Source organism: Cryptomeria japonica, chromosome 6 (assembly GCF_030272615.1).
Source record: "Cryptomeria japonica chromosome 6, Sugi_1.0, whole genome shotgun sequence".
NCBI lineage: Eukaryota > Viridiplantae > Streptophyta > Pinopsida > Cupressales > Cupressaceae > Cryptomeria > Cryptomeria japonica.
Genome location: NC_081410.1, coordinates 48658066 through 48674958, shown reverse-complemented (window position 1 = coordinate 48674958; position 16893 = coordinate 48658066). Strand labels below are relative to the sequence as shown.

Below are 16893 nucleotides of genomic sequence, written 5' to 3'. Positions count from 1 at the left end.
CAAATACATGCATTTAAGAACAACAAAACCAAAAGATGAAAACAGTTTGTGATTAATTGCATTATTAAAAAATCACGTGTAGTGTAGAAAACGAAATACACTAAGCCAACAAAAAGAATTGGTTTAGAGATCCAACAAGCAATCCATTCTAGCTGAAATTGTGATAAAAATGAAGATTTCAAATATGTTATGAAACAAAGGAAATTAAAATAAGCTTTCAAATAATAGAAATTTATGATAATGATGCAGCAGAAAACCATTGTCCTAGAAACTGGTATGTGGATGGAGGAAGAGTATTACACATATTTGGACTACTCGTGACTCGGCTCGACTCGCCAATCCCCTGGGAAAAAAACTCGGGAAAAACTTGGGAAAAACTCGGCGAAAACTCGGCAACTTAAAAACACACTTAAATTTAGTATAAAATGCATTTTTTTTGCAAAATTTAATGAGAAGATGCATCCAATGAGTCAATAAATGATAACACAAAAGAAACAAGCTGATTCTAGATATATTTAAATGCAAAGTGTCTACAAAATCGCATCCTCGTGAGGAATGTTGATGGCTGGAAGCCTGAAAGCAATATAGTAAATAGTTTTTGTAAAACCAAAAGTAAATACATCATTACAAATTACAATTACAACTTCCTCTTCCCAGCTCTAGCAAAAACTTGGGGAGAGGTAGAACTAGAGGGTCTAGTCCTATAAGTCTATTGTGGGCATGACTGTGCCTCCTCGCTCGGTATGGCTGGCTCAACCTCCACCCTGGATGAAGCTATGTCTCCACCTGCTTCTGGCACTGGCAATGAATCCTCATCCTCATCCTCATCCTCTTCCTCCTCAATGTGATCTTGCGTGAAACCAAATCCACCCCCCTCCTCCTCCATAGCCTGCCTCTCCAAATCAGTGATGTCAATGTCAAAAAACAATGGAGGTTGCTCCTGTGATGTCCAATCACTGTAAGGATTTATATCATCCAAGTCAATTGGACCACCTTCTAGATCCTCTACCTTCCTTACACGCAATCGAAGATTAAATTGCAAGAAGACAAGGTCATTGAGTCGTTTCTATGCTAACTTGCTCCTCTTCTTCGTGTGGATTGCTTCAAACAAGATCCAATTGCGCTCACAATTGGATGAACTGCAAGGCTGACATAAGACTCTCGGGGCAAATTTTTTGAGATTTGGGGTGTTTCCACCCCAATTTTGCCACCAAGCATCTGCAAAATAAATAAAATGGAAAAGTTAGAAAGCAAAGAGAAAAGAGAAAACATAATTTATCAATCATTTTAGATCCCAAAATCCAAATGGCAAATGTTATACCTGGGGTTTGAGTGATTCTTCCTCTCCTAGCCAACTCTGAAGAGAATAGCTTACCCCTTCCTCCCTCATAATTTTGGAGCTCACTCACAATGAGTTCTCTCCCCTCAACATCGGGTACCATCCTCTCAATGCATGTACCTGTTGTGACGTTTTCACACATCGCCCCATTGCAAATGGGGACCCATGTTTTTTGCTCGTTTTGTTCGTTTTCGCTTTGCTTTTTCTAGGGTTTTGTTAGTTTGTTAGTTGTCTGGATTTAGGGTCAAGCCTTAGGGTTTTAATTACCGTCTTTTCGGACCAGAATCCAGTCGGTTTTGGGAGCTTTTTGAATTTCCTTTTGTAGGATGTAATTTTGAATGAAATGAATTCGCCAGAATAGTCTATTTTCATTTGGAATTTTGAACGCAGAGTCTAAATTTGTCTAAGTGTTGATGATGAAACATGAATTTTGTCCAATTGAGTAATTTTGACCAAATTTTGACTTTTTTGATATTTGATCCTGGGCATTGGAAATGATTTGTTTTTGCCTTGTGAAGTGATTAAATGTGTAAAATCATGTTATTTTGGCCTGTAGGAGCAAAATCGCTCCTGTCCCTCAGTGAAGGACGGGAGCTCGTTTTCAAATATCTTACTATTCCTGCAGGGTCAAGATGAATTACGAATTGGAAGTGATGGAGAAAGGCGAGATCTTTCCATTGAATATAAATTGAAGATTTTCATGAGCACAGAAATGCCTCCAGGGGAAAAATCGCTCCTGTCCCTCAGTGAAGGACCGGAGCTACAAATCCAATTTTGCTTTGTCCTTGCAAGATTTTAATGTCTTGACGATGTGAAAAGGTCCAAAGAGGTACATTTTATCAAATGAATATAACTTGAAGCGTCGCCCAGGGGATCACATAGGATAGCAAGTCCGGCCTGAGTGAGGTCCTGATCCTGAAATTTGGCTAAGTCTGGAATGTCCTGATCCTGAAATTTGACTAAGTCTGGAAACTGAAAAAACCTCCAAAAACTAGATTTTGCAATATAACTCCTGGAGGTCTGAAACCACTCTCAAACATCCTGAAAGTATATATGGAATATAACTTAAAGTATAAGAAAGAAGAAACATAGAAGGAAATGTCCATTAAAATTATCCTGATAAAGAGTGCGAAAAGTCAAATTTCGCCCGTGTCCTTCTCCAAGGGTCCAGAGCGAAAAGCGCTCCTGTCCCTCTCCAAGGGACCAAGGCGAATCGCTCGTGTCCCTCACCAAGGGACCAGAGCGAAAATGCTTAGTTGAGCCATTCCTGACCTTGTTTGGACGAATCGAGACATCAAAGGCATGGTGAAGGACGAAATGAGCATGATAGAGCATCCAGACTTGATCAAAAACAACGAAATGATGAAGTTTTTGCCTAGAGGGTCAAATTCGCTCCTGTCCCTCACCAAGGGACCAGAGCGAAATTCTTCATAAGGTACGATCTGGGCAAAGATCAAGCAAATTTTATGTTCGAAGGCAAGAAAGGAGGTCAATCGAACCCGTTGAAGACAAATTGAAGATTATCAAACGTCAACAAAGGACCAAAATGCTTAAGTTCGCTCCTGTCCCTCAGGAAGGGACCAGAGCGATTTTTGTTGTAGATGATTTTCTCGCCAAATTTCAACCGATCTCAAGGTATGAATGAATGAAAGGAGGCATTGCGAATCCGTTGAATATAATTTTCGAAGGTGATGAAGTGAAATGAGGCCCACAAGAGCAAAATCGCTCCTGTCCCTCTCCAAGGGACAAGGGCGATGATCCCTTTAAACGTCCAAACACGTCATGAAAACGAATGGAACGAGCGTAGAAGGAACGAGCAAGGATGTTATTCACTCTACAATGAAAGATCAAAGGTCAAAGATGCATATTGAACGTGAAAATATGGAGATCGCTCCTGTCCCTCTCCAAGGGACCAGGGCGATAAACATCCAAAAGGCACCCATGAACGCATGCAAGATGATCTAATTCGGAGGACCCATTAAAATGATCGATATTGAACGTGGAGATGAAGGAGTTGAACGTAAAAAATGCAAAAATCACGACCAAATCATGGATCGCTCCTGTCCCTCTCCAAGGGACCAGGGCGATGAGGTACGTATCTTTCACCTTCAAAATTTGGCATTCAAACAAACATTTTGAATTTATTTTAAATGCTAAAATCGATAATTTTTGAAAATTCAATTAAGTAGCATTTAAAATTTGTGCTTGATATACATTAATTAATTATTTTTGCCTTGTAAAAAAAATCGAATTTATTAATTAATAAACAAGGAAATTTAATTAATTAATTATTGTTTACAATAAAAAACAAAAGGAGCGCTAAGGTTATGAGGTCGGCCTTGTTATTGATGTAAGAATCGTTTTAATTGCTTAATTTTTCCAAAGTCGGCCTAAGCAAATTAAGGTGTGAGCGCTATAAAAGGAGGGTGTTGAAGATTGTTATTTTCACATTTACATTTTTATCATCTTACATGCGATCTTGGAAGGAGAGGTGCGAGTTGTGTGTTAGAGTCATTTCAAGCAAAGGAAGGCGCAAACACCATCAAGAGAAGTGCGAAGTTGTATTCAAAGGGGCGAATTTTATTTCAAAGCAAGGTGGTGCGAACTTGAAGTTTCCATTTGAGCGAAGTTGCCTAGGACGTCAAAGACATATCAAAGATGGCGAAATTGCTAACTTGAAGAGGAAATCACGTCCAAGACTTGAAGGGTGGCGAAGTTGATAAGAGGAACGTTCTTTTGAAGATCACATCAAGACTATCGAATTTCAAATTTTGCCTAGGCGAATTCCTTTATTTTGCATTTTAGAGTTAGTTCTCTTGTGAGGTATGGCGATTTGGTTTTATTGTTTTAATTTTGAATTTTAGATCGTCATTGCCTTAATTTTGAAATTTTGTTTTGCCTTAGCTCAGTCTTTTTTAGGAAATGATTAATAAAGGACTTATCATTAAGTTTCCTAAAATTTGCTCTCTAATTTATGTTATGTATTGCAAAATCATGTTACTAATTTTGAAATGTTGTGTAGACATCAAATGGAGGTCTCTTCAAGGAAAATCAAGCCGGATCAAGGACGGTCTTCGCCAGGACGATCAAGCCAGGACATGGACGACCTTCTTTGGACTAACATCATCAAGGGCAATCCAGCGTTCCAAGGCGAGGTACATCATCTTCCTGCACATCAAGGACACAAGGAGTTAGAACAAAGGGCTCGTTGAAGAAGTAAATAGTTCCAGATGGATTATTTAAAGCAAGCTTCTCAACAACATCAAGTTGAATATCTACCAAGTTACAAGTGTCAAATGAGGTGGCGTCCTAGTCATCACTTCTCCAATCAGTGAAGTCCATCTCAGCATGACCAGATTCAATGTACTTAACTCATGGAAGGTGGCACAAACTCCGATGTACCTACCCTGGCTATCCATTGGTCGATTTTTCTAGAAGGGACATGTGTCCAAGCAATACAATTTTATCATTGGTCAAGCATTAAATGTTATGTAATGGTTGTAACAAACCCTAATTAGGGTTTTTCATTGTAAAATCTTGGCCATTGATCTTGAATTGATCTAAGCCATCAAATTGTATTGTGGGCACTATATAAGCCCAGGCATTTCATTTTGTAAAGGGGAATTTTAGATAGAATTAGAGAGAGTTGTAAATAGTTGAAAGTAGTTAGAGAGTAGAATAGGAGGACAAGGCAAGAAATTGTTGCCATTGATTGTAAACAAACTCCATTTTCATTGAAGTAATGGTGAAATATGTCGTTTTTCTTGCAATTTGCATGGTTTCTTGTTGAGTCTTCAATCTTAGATGGTAGATGATTAAATGAATGGAGGGAATGTGATTGATTGATGGTGGAATTCGTACATCCATACTACTAGCAGTTTGTTGATTGCAAACTTGCCTTGTGTAGTCGACTGGAATCGTTCAGCTTAAGCTCAATTTCAATTTGTCGCCTCTTCATTGATATGCATCAACTTGGATGGTATCTATGCCTGCGGTGATGATTTGAACATCATAAAGCTCCCTTAGAAGATCGCACTAGTCTTGTGTAGATGTTCCATTGATGTCAAAACAAGACCTAGTTAGAGTTTTGTCAAAGATCAATCATTGCTCCTACATTCTTAGTATTAGGATTAGATCCTCTCTTCGCCCTTATCCTTTTTCCATTTTTTTAATCTAAGTTAGTAAGAGCCTGTGTCCAGCAAAGCAGATCGGAAGTTCAATGTAAGTCCCCTTGTGATTCCAGCAAATCACATCATACCACTGGAGCTTGTCCACACGTAGAGACCCTACATCAAAGAACCTTGGAGTCTACCTAACTGATCCTTTATGCGAATCTTCAGCAGTTAGAGACTATTTTCTCAAGAGAGGATAAGATGCCTTTAGGTATTTTATTCTGTGTATGATTGTGTACAAAATACACGTCAACAGTACCGAGGCCCTTCATGACCTCTCCATTCGGATCTAAGTAAGAACCCCCGAACCTAAAACGAGGGTTAAGGAAGTACCCTACTGCATGAATGGGTTGGTGGAGCTGATTGTTCCACCTCCTATCAACAATTTCCCAAATGGGATCAAATTTGAGTCTATCCCCCTTGTAGTAATTTTTGATAGACTCCTTGACCCTATCCATGGCCTCATAAAGATATCCCATTGGAGTTTTATCCCCATCCACCAAGCGAAGAACTCGAACCAAGGGCTCTGACACCTACAATTGAAAAATACAAATTACAAAAAGACTAAATAATGAAGTTACAAATTAGTAATGAGAGACTTGAATCAAGAATAATTAAAATTTAAAAATTGAAGTTTTGAAGTAACAACCTTCACAATCTCTGCAGCCCTTTGTGCAAATTGGTTGTCGAAGACTATGCATGCGACAACCTCTCCTTCAGGCTTCTTTGAATAAGGTGAGTTAAGCCATTCTCCACTCACAAACATTTGTTTCAAAGAAGTCAATGCAGCAAGAAGGCTTTGCAACGTCAAGAAAATCGTTGCAAACCTTGTGACACCATCTCTCACCAAATCTTTCCCTTGGGTGTGTTGTCTCATCAAATTTAGGACCCAAGGGTGATTATAAATATATTTGGTGATCCTCCTTGCATCTTCCACAACTGGAGTGACCCACTCAAGTTTTCCTATGTCCTCCAAAAGAAGGTCAAGGACATGTGCTGCACAAGGTGTCCAAAAAAGAGTGGGGTGCCTCTCTTGGAGGATTCTTCCTGCAAAAGAAGAATTTATTCTTAAGAAATATGCAACCAAGTAAAACAAAGCCACAACAAATGAAAATATTGCTAATGCCTAAAGGTGGTAATTTAAAAGGATTCTACCTGCTGACACATATGTTGCTGCATTATCTATGATGATTTGCACCACATTCTCTACCCCCACCTCCATGACGACATGCTCCAACATTCTAGCCAATGTTTCTGCATTTTTCACCTTGTTGGAGGCATCGACAGATTTCAAGAACACTACATTGTCCTTGCAAGCAACCAAAAAATTGATGATGGTGCGGTTCTTGCCATTTGTCCACCCATCAGAAAGAATGGTGCAGCCATAATTTGCCCATTCAATTTTTTGATCCATCACTTCTCTTGGCCTAGCAACTGCATTTGTGAGCAACCTGTAAGAGCAAAGTGAAATTAGGTCTCAGTACACAATTTTGATTTAATAAACAAGAAATCTAAAAAAAATTAAAAATGAAATCAAGTGGACTATGTAGTAATTTACTAACCTCCCACTCAAATCCTTGTGAGAAGGGGCCTTGTACCCCTTTCCTAAAACTGACATAGCAATCACCAAATTCAGCCAATAAGGATTGTCCCCCACATTGAATGAAATGTTGTTGAAGTACCAAAAATCAGCTGCTGCAATGTCAGTTTTCTCATGTACCTCCTTATTCCATCCAATGGCCTCTAATGATGGTTGTGCTCCAAGTGTGTTCCTGGGCACAAAATAATCACCTATGGACCCTGATCGTGATGATGGAAGTGGAATAGTGCCAAGTACTCTACTAGAGGAAGCAGAAGCGATGGGCGAGGTGGTGGTGGGTTTGCGGATACGTGGGCCACGCCGAGAGCCCACTATGCCATCAAATGCTTCTTGTTCCTCTTCAATGTCAACAGAAACACCTTGAGATTTAGCTATGGTTGATCTCATGGCTAGCTTTGCCCTCTCCCTTTGCAATTTCTTCTCTTCCCCAGCTGCAAGTAGGGCATTCATTTGTCTTTTTATTTCTTCATTGGTCTCAAGGCATGTTGTAGCATCATGCCTGTCTATTCCTGCAAGGTGGTATTTGAGGCAATTGATGTCTCCATGAAGTAGTTTCTCACACTTTATGCATATAACTGACCCAGGATCGGGTCCCTCATAGGCATACCTCCATGCCCCATCTCTAGCACCTCTAGGACGGGTGCCTATATATCCAGATGAGCATGGATCTAGTGGCCATTGCTCCCTTGCCATGATTAATGCTTACTTAACCTACACATACAAAGTGAAAAAAAAAATTAACATTTTAGTTAAACAATTTAGCAAACTATCTACATTAGTTTAAATAAATTTAGACATCATTCGAAGTTTGTTTTTTTTTAAATATTAGGGTTTGAATTTTTTTTTTAAAACTAGATTCTTCAAAAAAATTGTGAAAAACTCAACAAAACTTGTCAAATCTAGTGTTAAATCTTGTGCAAATAACTTAGAAAGGATTTAGACTACCTAGGAATCATTTCTAATCCATCTAGATGCAACAAAAAATAAACAAATTGTTTTAAAAAAGCATAGAAAAAAAATTAAAAAACTAACCTGGGAATCTGATTTTTCTTGAAAATCCCCTTCAAATCCACTTGGAATCACTCCAAATCACTTTGCAAGTCACTCTAAGTCAACTTCCCCCTTCTCAGCCCAAAACCCAATCCAAAAACACAAAATGCATCATCTTTCTACTGTTTTCGGCTATGAGGAACAATCGAGCAAGTTTTTAACTCGGACTCGCCAAGTTTTGGGGGCAAGTAGAAGTCAAATCTACTCGCCTGGCCCAAAAACTCAACGAGTTTTTGCTACTCATCGAGTTTTCGGCGAGTAGTCCATCTATGGTATTACATTTTAGCCTATCTATACTCTAGGCCAGCAAAGACATCATCCCCCAATCATTCATAAAATTAAAAAACTAGCAAAGCTAATCCTATATGAAAATCCTCCTCAATTTTTAGATTTATTGCACATGTTTAAATTTTAGTTTTATAGCATGCATTTCATACTTTACAAAGAAGTGCATTCAATATTATTAAGATGTCGATTATATTTTAACAACACCAATAGAGAAATGAGAAAGTAATCATTACTAGATTTTGAAAATTATAGATTATATCTAAGGCAGAAAACAAAAACAAAAAGATAATTAACAGCATGCTCAACCCTACAAGAATAGCTTGTCTTTTGCCAGCCGCTCTATTCCATCCATTCTCAATTCCTGCACAGTAAGTTATAAAGTTCATGAGATTAATATCCTGTGATGATAGCAAAAATAAACACTTTAAAGAACCAAGAGTACAAAGATAGAATGCAAACAATTCCAATACATCTGTTAGGGACAAATTCATAAATCTGCAGAAAAAAAAAATTAAATCTGGAGATCTTAGGAGAAGACCATTTCACTTAACTATATGCCTCTAAATACTGAGAAACATTGAAGGCTGTATGTCCCCATTTAATAAAATAATTCAATAAAATGGCTGAGGTGTGCGACCCAGCAAGTCACTTTCTTTGTAAAAAGTGAAATATTACTTTTTATTAAAAAGTTAAATATTATAAAAGTGACTTTATAAGAAATGAAGTGGGGAAAAAGAAGAAAAAAAAAATTAAATTTATTTTCCCTCATATGGGGCAGCCAGCTTATGGAAGAAAAAAATTATTCAAAAATAGTAAATGTTTCCTTTTTCTCCAGAAACTTCCACAAGGTCTTTATAAGGACTTTATCTTCATTTTGGAGGCATCATTGAGTTTATTTCTTCTTGTGGTAAATTTTCCTGTTGGCTGTAACTTGGTTTCAGCTTCATTCAAAGGACGAAAACCCTTGTGAATTCAGTGAGTTGGATGGAAACCTAGCACATCAATTGGAGGTTCCCTGACGGGGATCTAAATGTGCTTCATTGTTGATTGATTGGTGAAAAGAGCAGAAATTCTACATCAGATTTGAAGATTGGATATTACGACTTATTTATTTGGCAAGTTGGGCTATTATTTTCCTATGGTTTCACCCTAGATTTGGAGTGCCATATTGTAGAAGGGGGGCGATTTGCCCTAGAGGACAAATTGGGTGATTTTGTGGAGATTAGGGTTTTATTTCATTTTCAGATTTGGGGCAGACCTGTTCACCATCCTTGGAGCGGCAATTTTGATGCTTGTTATCATCATTTAAGTAGGGCTTTGCCCTAAGATTGGAGCATGATTAAATAAAGGAGATTTGTGAGTTGTTGGAAATCATTTAGACCATATGGAGCAGCAAACCCTAGCCGGTTTTATAGCAGACCTAAGTACCTCAATTTGGAGCTGCATTTTGGGGCCTTTGTAATTAATTGCACTAGGGTTTGAAACCCTAATTTTGGGCGTTATAGCTGGCCACCATTTCCAGAAGAACTTTGCATATTTGGTACATATAAACCCTATAATTTATTTCTGTTTGTGGACAGCAGACTTCTGGGCAAGTTGGATATTAAAATCTGCATGTCTATCTCTATTTTACCTCAAAAAATGTTCAGAAAATTTCTGGGCAGATATTAAGGTGGTTGTTATATGTTTGTAAATTCAGAAAATAATATGAAAAACTATTTCTTTAGTTGGTAAATTCAGATCTGATTCTGACATAATATTTGGGAGTGTAATTGAGGTTTTTTACATGCAAATAAATTTTCAGAATGTTGTGCCCTAGTTTGTAGAGTTTGTTATCTTTTCCTAGTATCCCTATCCGGGGATATTACAAAGGCTCTTATCAATCCTTTTCTAATGTCATGGTTAATATTTATGCCTCAACGATCAATAGTAAAAAAATCAAAATAAAAAATTACTAAATATAGTTCATAATGACAGTATAGAGTACAATATATGTCCACCCTCTTGGACAACAAAACCTACAAGGACTATTGTATGTTAGGGAACTCACGCTCTCTTACATTATAACTAGCACATTTTAGATTCATTTATCAATTGGAGCAGTGAAGCCCTTTGCCCTTTATATAGCCTATCAAAATACCTAGAAAAAAAATTTCTTGACCTTCTTGCTAGCCTTTTGGTAAAATACTCAACTTGCTTCCTTTTTTTACCCTCCTATAAATAGACTATCCCTACACCCTAACCAAGACCTAATTTTGTCAATAGTTTCCCATAAAATTGTATAAGCAAGTTCATTGTAAGGCACTAGTTTGATGGTTTGTAAGATATGGGGTGCTTTGGGGGCTATAGAGACGAGCAAAATTATTGTTTTCATTTAATTTTTCAAGAACAAGTTCTTCAACACGTTTTCCTTTGGATTTTCAATTTGATAGTTCTCATTAGGAGCTTTTGAAGTATTGACGAAAGGTGGTTTAACAAGAATATCTACATATTCCACTACCTTTAAATTCAAGTGAATTAGCAAGACTCTCAAACATAATATTCAAGATTGTCCTCCATGGTCCTGTCATTACTCATATCAACCTTAAATGCTTCATGGTCATTTTCCATGAGGGATTGCTACCCTCTTTTCTTTTTCAGTGTTCCTTGCATATTCTTTATGGACTAGAATAGGATAAGCGAAAAAATCTAGTATTACCAAGTATTTTAGGACTATATGGGCGCCCAAAGTAATAAAGTGCAAAATATTTAATAAAGAGGACCTTTGGGGTTGAGCACCACTTAAGCCAGACATAAGGTTTTAAATAAAATTTAAAAAAGTGACTTTTGGGCTGGGGTCATAGCTTTTGGAAGAGATATAAAAGAGTTTTAAGATTTTGAAGGATACGTAATTGAACAACCATTGTCAACATTACAAAACTTCAACAAGATGTTTCTAGTTGATTGTGATGCTAGTAGCACAACAATAGGAGCAGTTGAGAAAATGAATGATACAAGGTAAAAATACTCAACATATGTCCAAGACTCCTATGCTTAGTGATGGTGTAATTAAGGTGTTTTCCCTTGGTTAGTCTCCATCTAGATCCTAATTACATGTCACTTAAGTTTACTTAGGGAACCATATTTGGAGCATCTCCACTTTAGGTGGCATTATCATGTTATTATTTCCACTTTATGTAGTGTTTCCACCTTTAGTGCCTTTATCACATTATCATATCCACCTTTCGTGGTTGCACTTTTCTACCTTTCGTGGGTGATCCACCTTTTGTGGTATTATCACACTATCACTTTTCCACTTTAGGTGGGATGATAGGTTTCCATTTTTGTCTCATGTCATAAGATTACAACACTTGTAATAATCTTATGCACTCCTATGTTCTCACCTTGGCTATATAACCAAGGGATCTCCCATGTACTATTCGTTCATTGCATATCAATGCATGGAATCCAGTTGATTCTATTCTATTGCATCATTGATAGGAATACAGTTTATCTTGTCACATTCTTTATCTCTTGTTTATGTACTTTCCATTTGGTCTCTAGATACAAACAAGATTACATGGGGGGTGAAGACTGGACACAAACAAGATCAACACAATTGATGAATTTAGAAGAAAAGAGACATGGCATAGTAAAGAGATGGTTTGATAGACAAGCACAAGTAAAAGCTTTCAGAATTTCTGACCTAGTGCTATATTGGGATAAAGCCCACGAGAGAAGGGGAGATCATGACAAATTTGACGAACTATGGAAAGGCCCCTACCAAATCACAGAGATACTAGGAGAAAATGCAGTTAAGCTGAAGACTTTAACTGGTGAGGATGTCCCGTTGCCCGTCAATGGACAGTTCCTCAAGCATTACTTTCGACCTTAGGTTTCTTCGAAGCCTACTCCTTGTATCATAGTTAGAGTACATTTTCTTTCGGTTCGCCTTAGTTTAGGTTTGCTTCTAGTTGTTCTTTAGGTTTAGGTTGGCTTGCTTAGTGTTAGTTTTGAGAGGTATCCGCTTGTCATGCGGGAGGTGTTGTTGTAGAGACACACTCTACGTTTCACTGGTTTTGTTCGTCCATTTCTTGCATAATACCTCATGAAGTTCTTCAAAATTGGAGATTATTTTTTGTAATATTCCCACTAATGTTTTTTGGTTTTGAGCACAACAAATATTACAATGCACCCGTTAAAGTTAGGAAATATAATCCCAATACTATTGAAAGTAACCCTTCCACTTTCTGATCACCAAGAGCCCAATGTGGGAAGGTGAGAGCATACGGTGATAAGGGGTTCGTTAGCTCACTAATCCGCTGGAAATTACAATGCAAATACAATATTGAGCAGCAAGCCAACCCCTTCCACTTTTCAGCGGGATGAAGAACAAGAATTTGGCGGTAAACCAACCAAGGAAACAAGAGCATAACAGAACCAAATCACTCTACCGCTTATGCAATGGGGGGGCTTTTACATAAAACTATCACTCAACCGCATATCTCAACGAGAGGACAATATCACTCAACCACTTGCTCAGCGGGAGGCCAAAGCTCAATTACAAGACATACAGGCGGCTAAGCCATCCTCTTCCACTTGTTCAGTGGGAAATACAACAAAGAATGAATTGGTCAGTACTACTGAAGCAATCCTTACAAAGATAGAGATGTGAGAGAAGATAGAATGAAGTACATATCTCAAGACAATAACACATTCTCACCACAAACACTACTTGCTGTTCTGAAATCAAAGACAATGAAACGCAGAACCAGCCATCCCAAAAACCACTAAAATGCTTGTAACTCTCTCAAAACTGAATGGAATCATGTCAAACTAAATGTAAATGAAGCGTATAACATAAACAATCAAATCAATACCTGGTGGACGTATAAAAATGACCACTTTCCTAAGTGAATATTTAATATTCATTTTAACCTCATTCCTCTATTTAATTAAATTCTTCACATTCCTCTATTTGATTAAATGAATTACTTAATTTATTTGATTAAGTTCACCTAAGCCTTTCATAACCTTTAATTAAATAAATCACTTTATTTAATTAATTCCCCTTTCTCCCCTTTTAATTAAATTTACATTTAATTAAATTGATCCTTGCAAGTAAATAAATCTAATTTATTTATTTAAATCCCCCACTTGTATTTATGCAAGTTGCATCTATTTTTGTTGAAATAAACTAATTTATTTTAATTAAAATTCCCCTCCATCCACTTGCAAAATCCTACATCTCCCACTTGCCTCTCTAAACCCCCTTCTAGATTCTTCTAATCACTTCTAAATTAGCTTAATCCATCTCCTAAATATTGTCACATTCCTAAGCAAAGGGAAGTCACTTCTCAAACCCTCAAAATCTTTGAGAACCATTAAAGGCTTTATGTCTTCAACAAGTTAACCTTTAAAGTCTTCCTAACCATTAATGGTTAACTCAACCTTCTTACATGATTAGAGACTTTCTCTCTAACTCAACCTTCATCTAACCCAAGGGTCTCATCAAGCATTCATTGCTTTGACCACAGTTATCCCTTTAACCCTTGCACAAGAGTTTATCCTTGGGTAAAAGTTTTATCCAATGGATAACCTCAACCTAACCTTAACCCTTACCTCCTAAGGTGACCATCATGTCTTCTCAAGCATTTATTGCTTCTTACATCTCCTCTCAAGCAGTCTTTTGTTGACAATTGTCACCATTTCATTGGTGAGAATTATAAACATGGATTGATAACTTTCAATCTTGGCCCTTGTTAAGATTATCCAATCTTGACCATCCATTGCCCTATTTTTCCTATAAATAGAGCTCTCATTCTCTCATTTTGAGAACCCAAGTCTTTAGTATCAAACTTATAGACATTTTGCTAAATATATCCAAGTTTCATGCATCTAATCTATAATCATTTTAAATCAAGCATTAAGCCTCTCTTTGAATAGAAATCATCTTAATAAGCATTTTAAGAAGCATTTCCATTATCATAGCACATTCATATTAGATTAGTATATCATGTTAGGATAGACTTTTACTAATCTTTTATCTTATCATCATATCCATGCTAGTTTAAATCATATTAGATTTAATATCATGCATAACTAGGAATGCATTCATATTAAGTTGATCAAGCATCCCTCATTCTTGGAGTTGTCATTCTTGAAGTCACTTTGCTCAGTGATCTGAGAGCAAAGGCATTGACTTTAGGGATCATGTGAGATAGAGAACAATGGAACGTCCCTTGGGGAGTTGAGCTATTCGATATAGCTCTATAACTTGCACCAAGAGTCCCATTGGTGTGTGGACCTTTTGAAACCAAATTTTCCGTTTCTTTGCACCACTTTTCCCGCACACACCTGGAAACTACAACTAGAGAGCAGCAGAGGTGATGCATGCAACCCAAGGCAATTCTAGAAATGGTGTTTTGGCTAAATATTTCGATTTGCAACTATAAATTGGAGAGTTCTCCAAATGCCACACAAATGTAGGAGAATTATTGTCTCTCCGATACGCTTCCAACGAGCCTTCACCCAGAACAATGCAGTCAACATGCAGATAGCTACAAGCAAAATACACTTCCAGCCAACACACGATAGCAACACCAAAAAACGCAGCAGCACACAACTCTTCACCAACACACCCAAAAATCACCAAATAGCTCACAACTTTGAACCACAGCTAGGAGTGATGTCTCACACTCGAAACCGAAAGGAAAGATCTAAGAGGTATTCACCCTCGAAGAAGTCTGGAGTCATTTAGACAGCATAACGATATATTTTCTCTAGATACCAAATGAGGAGCCAGTCACCTGTTTATATAGCTTTTCAAGTATGGAATTCAAATGAAATTGCCTCCAAATTCTCCTCATTCAAACTGCATTTCATTTCATGTGGTGGACCCAAGAATGGCGCCCACTTCCCAAGTCCAAAAATCGCGCCTAGGAAGAAGACCACGATTTTGGCATGATATAACTTTGAAGTATATCGAAAATAAAGTCTCCTTATAACCATCAAATAATTCGCCCAGGCATGACTTAGGAAAAATATCAATTTCTGCACAATTCCCCATAACATCAATCAATAATAAAATAATTAAATAATAACCTTAGGATAAGGAATACTATTTAATTAAATTGCTTATAACTCCACTTCTGATTATCAACAAAATCCGGATGAGGCTAAGCAATGAGGATCACTGAACTGTGCTGGATCAGGACCAAATCCAGGACTGCCAAAAATAGACTGCCCAAACTGCCACTTACTAAAAATAGGAAGTCATAAAATAATGCTCTGAAATCATGATCTTCACAACTAGAGAAAGAGCTTGGCGAGCTTAGCAACTTTGCACCATCCCGACGGCCAAACCCTAACTTACTAAAAATAGTAAGTTCACAATCCATCTCTGACAAGCTTGGTCGGAACTCCAAAGAACATGGAAACCCTAATTCACCTTTCCATACAGCCTACAAGTCTCCGGAATAGGCCAATGGACCACTAAAAGTATCATCATAAGGAAGGGGACATTACATTTTTGTATAGTGTATCATAGGATAGAATTCATAGTTGACGGGATTGGAAACCATCTATTGTATCATGATGCTGACACCAATTTATTATATTTTACATATTAGATTTGTTTGAGTCATTGTAATTTCTCAGGTGAGATTGTAGCTAGACAAAGAGACAACACTACTCAACAAACTAATATTTAAACTTAGTTTTTCTGGAACAAGTCAAAAAAAATTTTAGGGGATAGGTGGTTATAAATAAAATGTATATATAATATACCTGCCTGTACCATGTTTTGCAATAGTTGACATCTGCCTGTAGCATGTTTCATTTTGCAGCAATTGATTTTTGCCTGTAGCATGTTTTGTTTTGCAGTTGTTGATAAAATCAGAAGTTGATGATGCCTTTTGTCTCAAAATAGTATCCTCAATGTATTTCTAATTGAATAGTGTATATGTACTAAACAAATTTTGGACTTGGCTACAAAGGCAAGGCTGTCATTAATTTGAGCCCTTATTTTTTAACACATCAAATACTTTTGAACTTTCCATATCAACCTTTGACATTTTTCTTCGTGCACCATGCACAAGTGCTCAAAGTGTTTTAAAAACTTGTCTTACAAGTCCTAATGAGGAATTGACATAACAATGCAATGCCAAATATATTTTTGCAAAGTCTTTAATTTGTAAATTCTGACAAGGTGTTAGTCTCACATCCACATGTGTCGAGCAAAATGAGGACAGCTTTGATCACAGGCTTGCTCAAACGTTCTATGACTTCATTGTCACTTCCCTTCTTACACATGATGTTCTAGATATGAAGACCATTTTTCTCAAGATCTTGCAAAAATCTGTTCAGTTGTGACAGCAACTGCAATCGTCTGTAATCTGTGTGAATGATGCCATCGTTTTCCCCAATTACTTCCAAATTCCAATGCTTACATGTCTAGGCAATGG

The 16893-nt window shown here is 37.3% G+C and overlaps 2 protein-coding genes across 22 annotated transcripts in view; both read right to left on the bottom strand.

Moving 5' to 3' along the window:
- LOC131079407 (uncharacterized) overlaps positions 1–16893 on the bottom strand; it is a 108673-nt gene that overhangs the window by 39297 nt on the left and 52483 nt on the right. For 11 of the 20 annotated variants that reach the window (XM_059207119.1, XM_059207120.1, XM_059207118.1 and 8 more), the window contains one exon: positions 8762–8810. In XM_059207119.1, coding sequence (XP_059063102.1) covers positions 8762–8810 — 49 coding nt within the window. Of the gene's footprint in view, positions 1–8760; positions 8811–16893 lie in introns of all 20 variants that reach the window. The other 9 variants (XM_059207121.1, XM_059207123.1, XM_058017329.2 and 6 more) reach the window with 1 other exon arrangement.
- On the bottom strand, positions 6–8750 carry LOC131079406 (uncharacterized). Of its 2 annotated transcripts, XM_059207117.1 has the most exons (6): positions 7074–8750; positions 6667–6962; positions 6161–6558; positions 5771–6044; positions 1322–1459; positions 6–1218 (listed from the first exon to the last, which is right to left on the bottom strand). In XM_059207117.1, exons 1-6 carry the CDS (start codon positions 7802–7804, stop codon positions 1067–1069), a joined length of 1989 nt encoding a protein of 662 aa, XP_059063100.1. In that variant the 5' UTR covers positions 7805–8750; the 3' UTR covers positions 6–1066. The 2 variants fall into 2 exon arrangements, with proteins under 2 accessions (XP_059063100.1, XP_059063099.1); XM_059207116.1 differs by having other exon boundaries at positions 6–1459.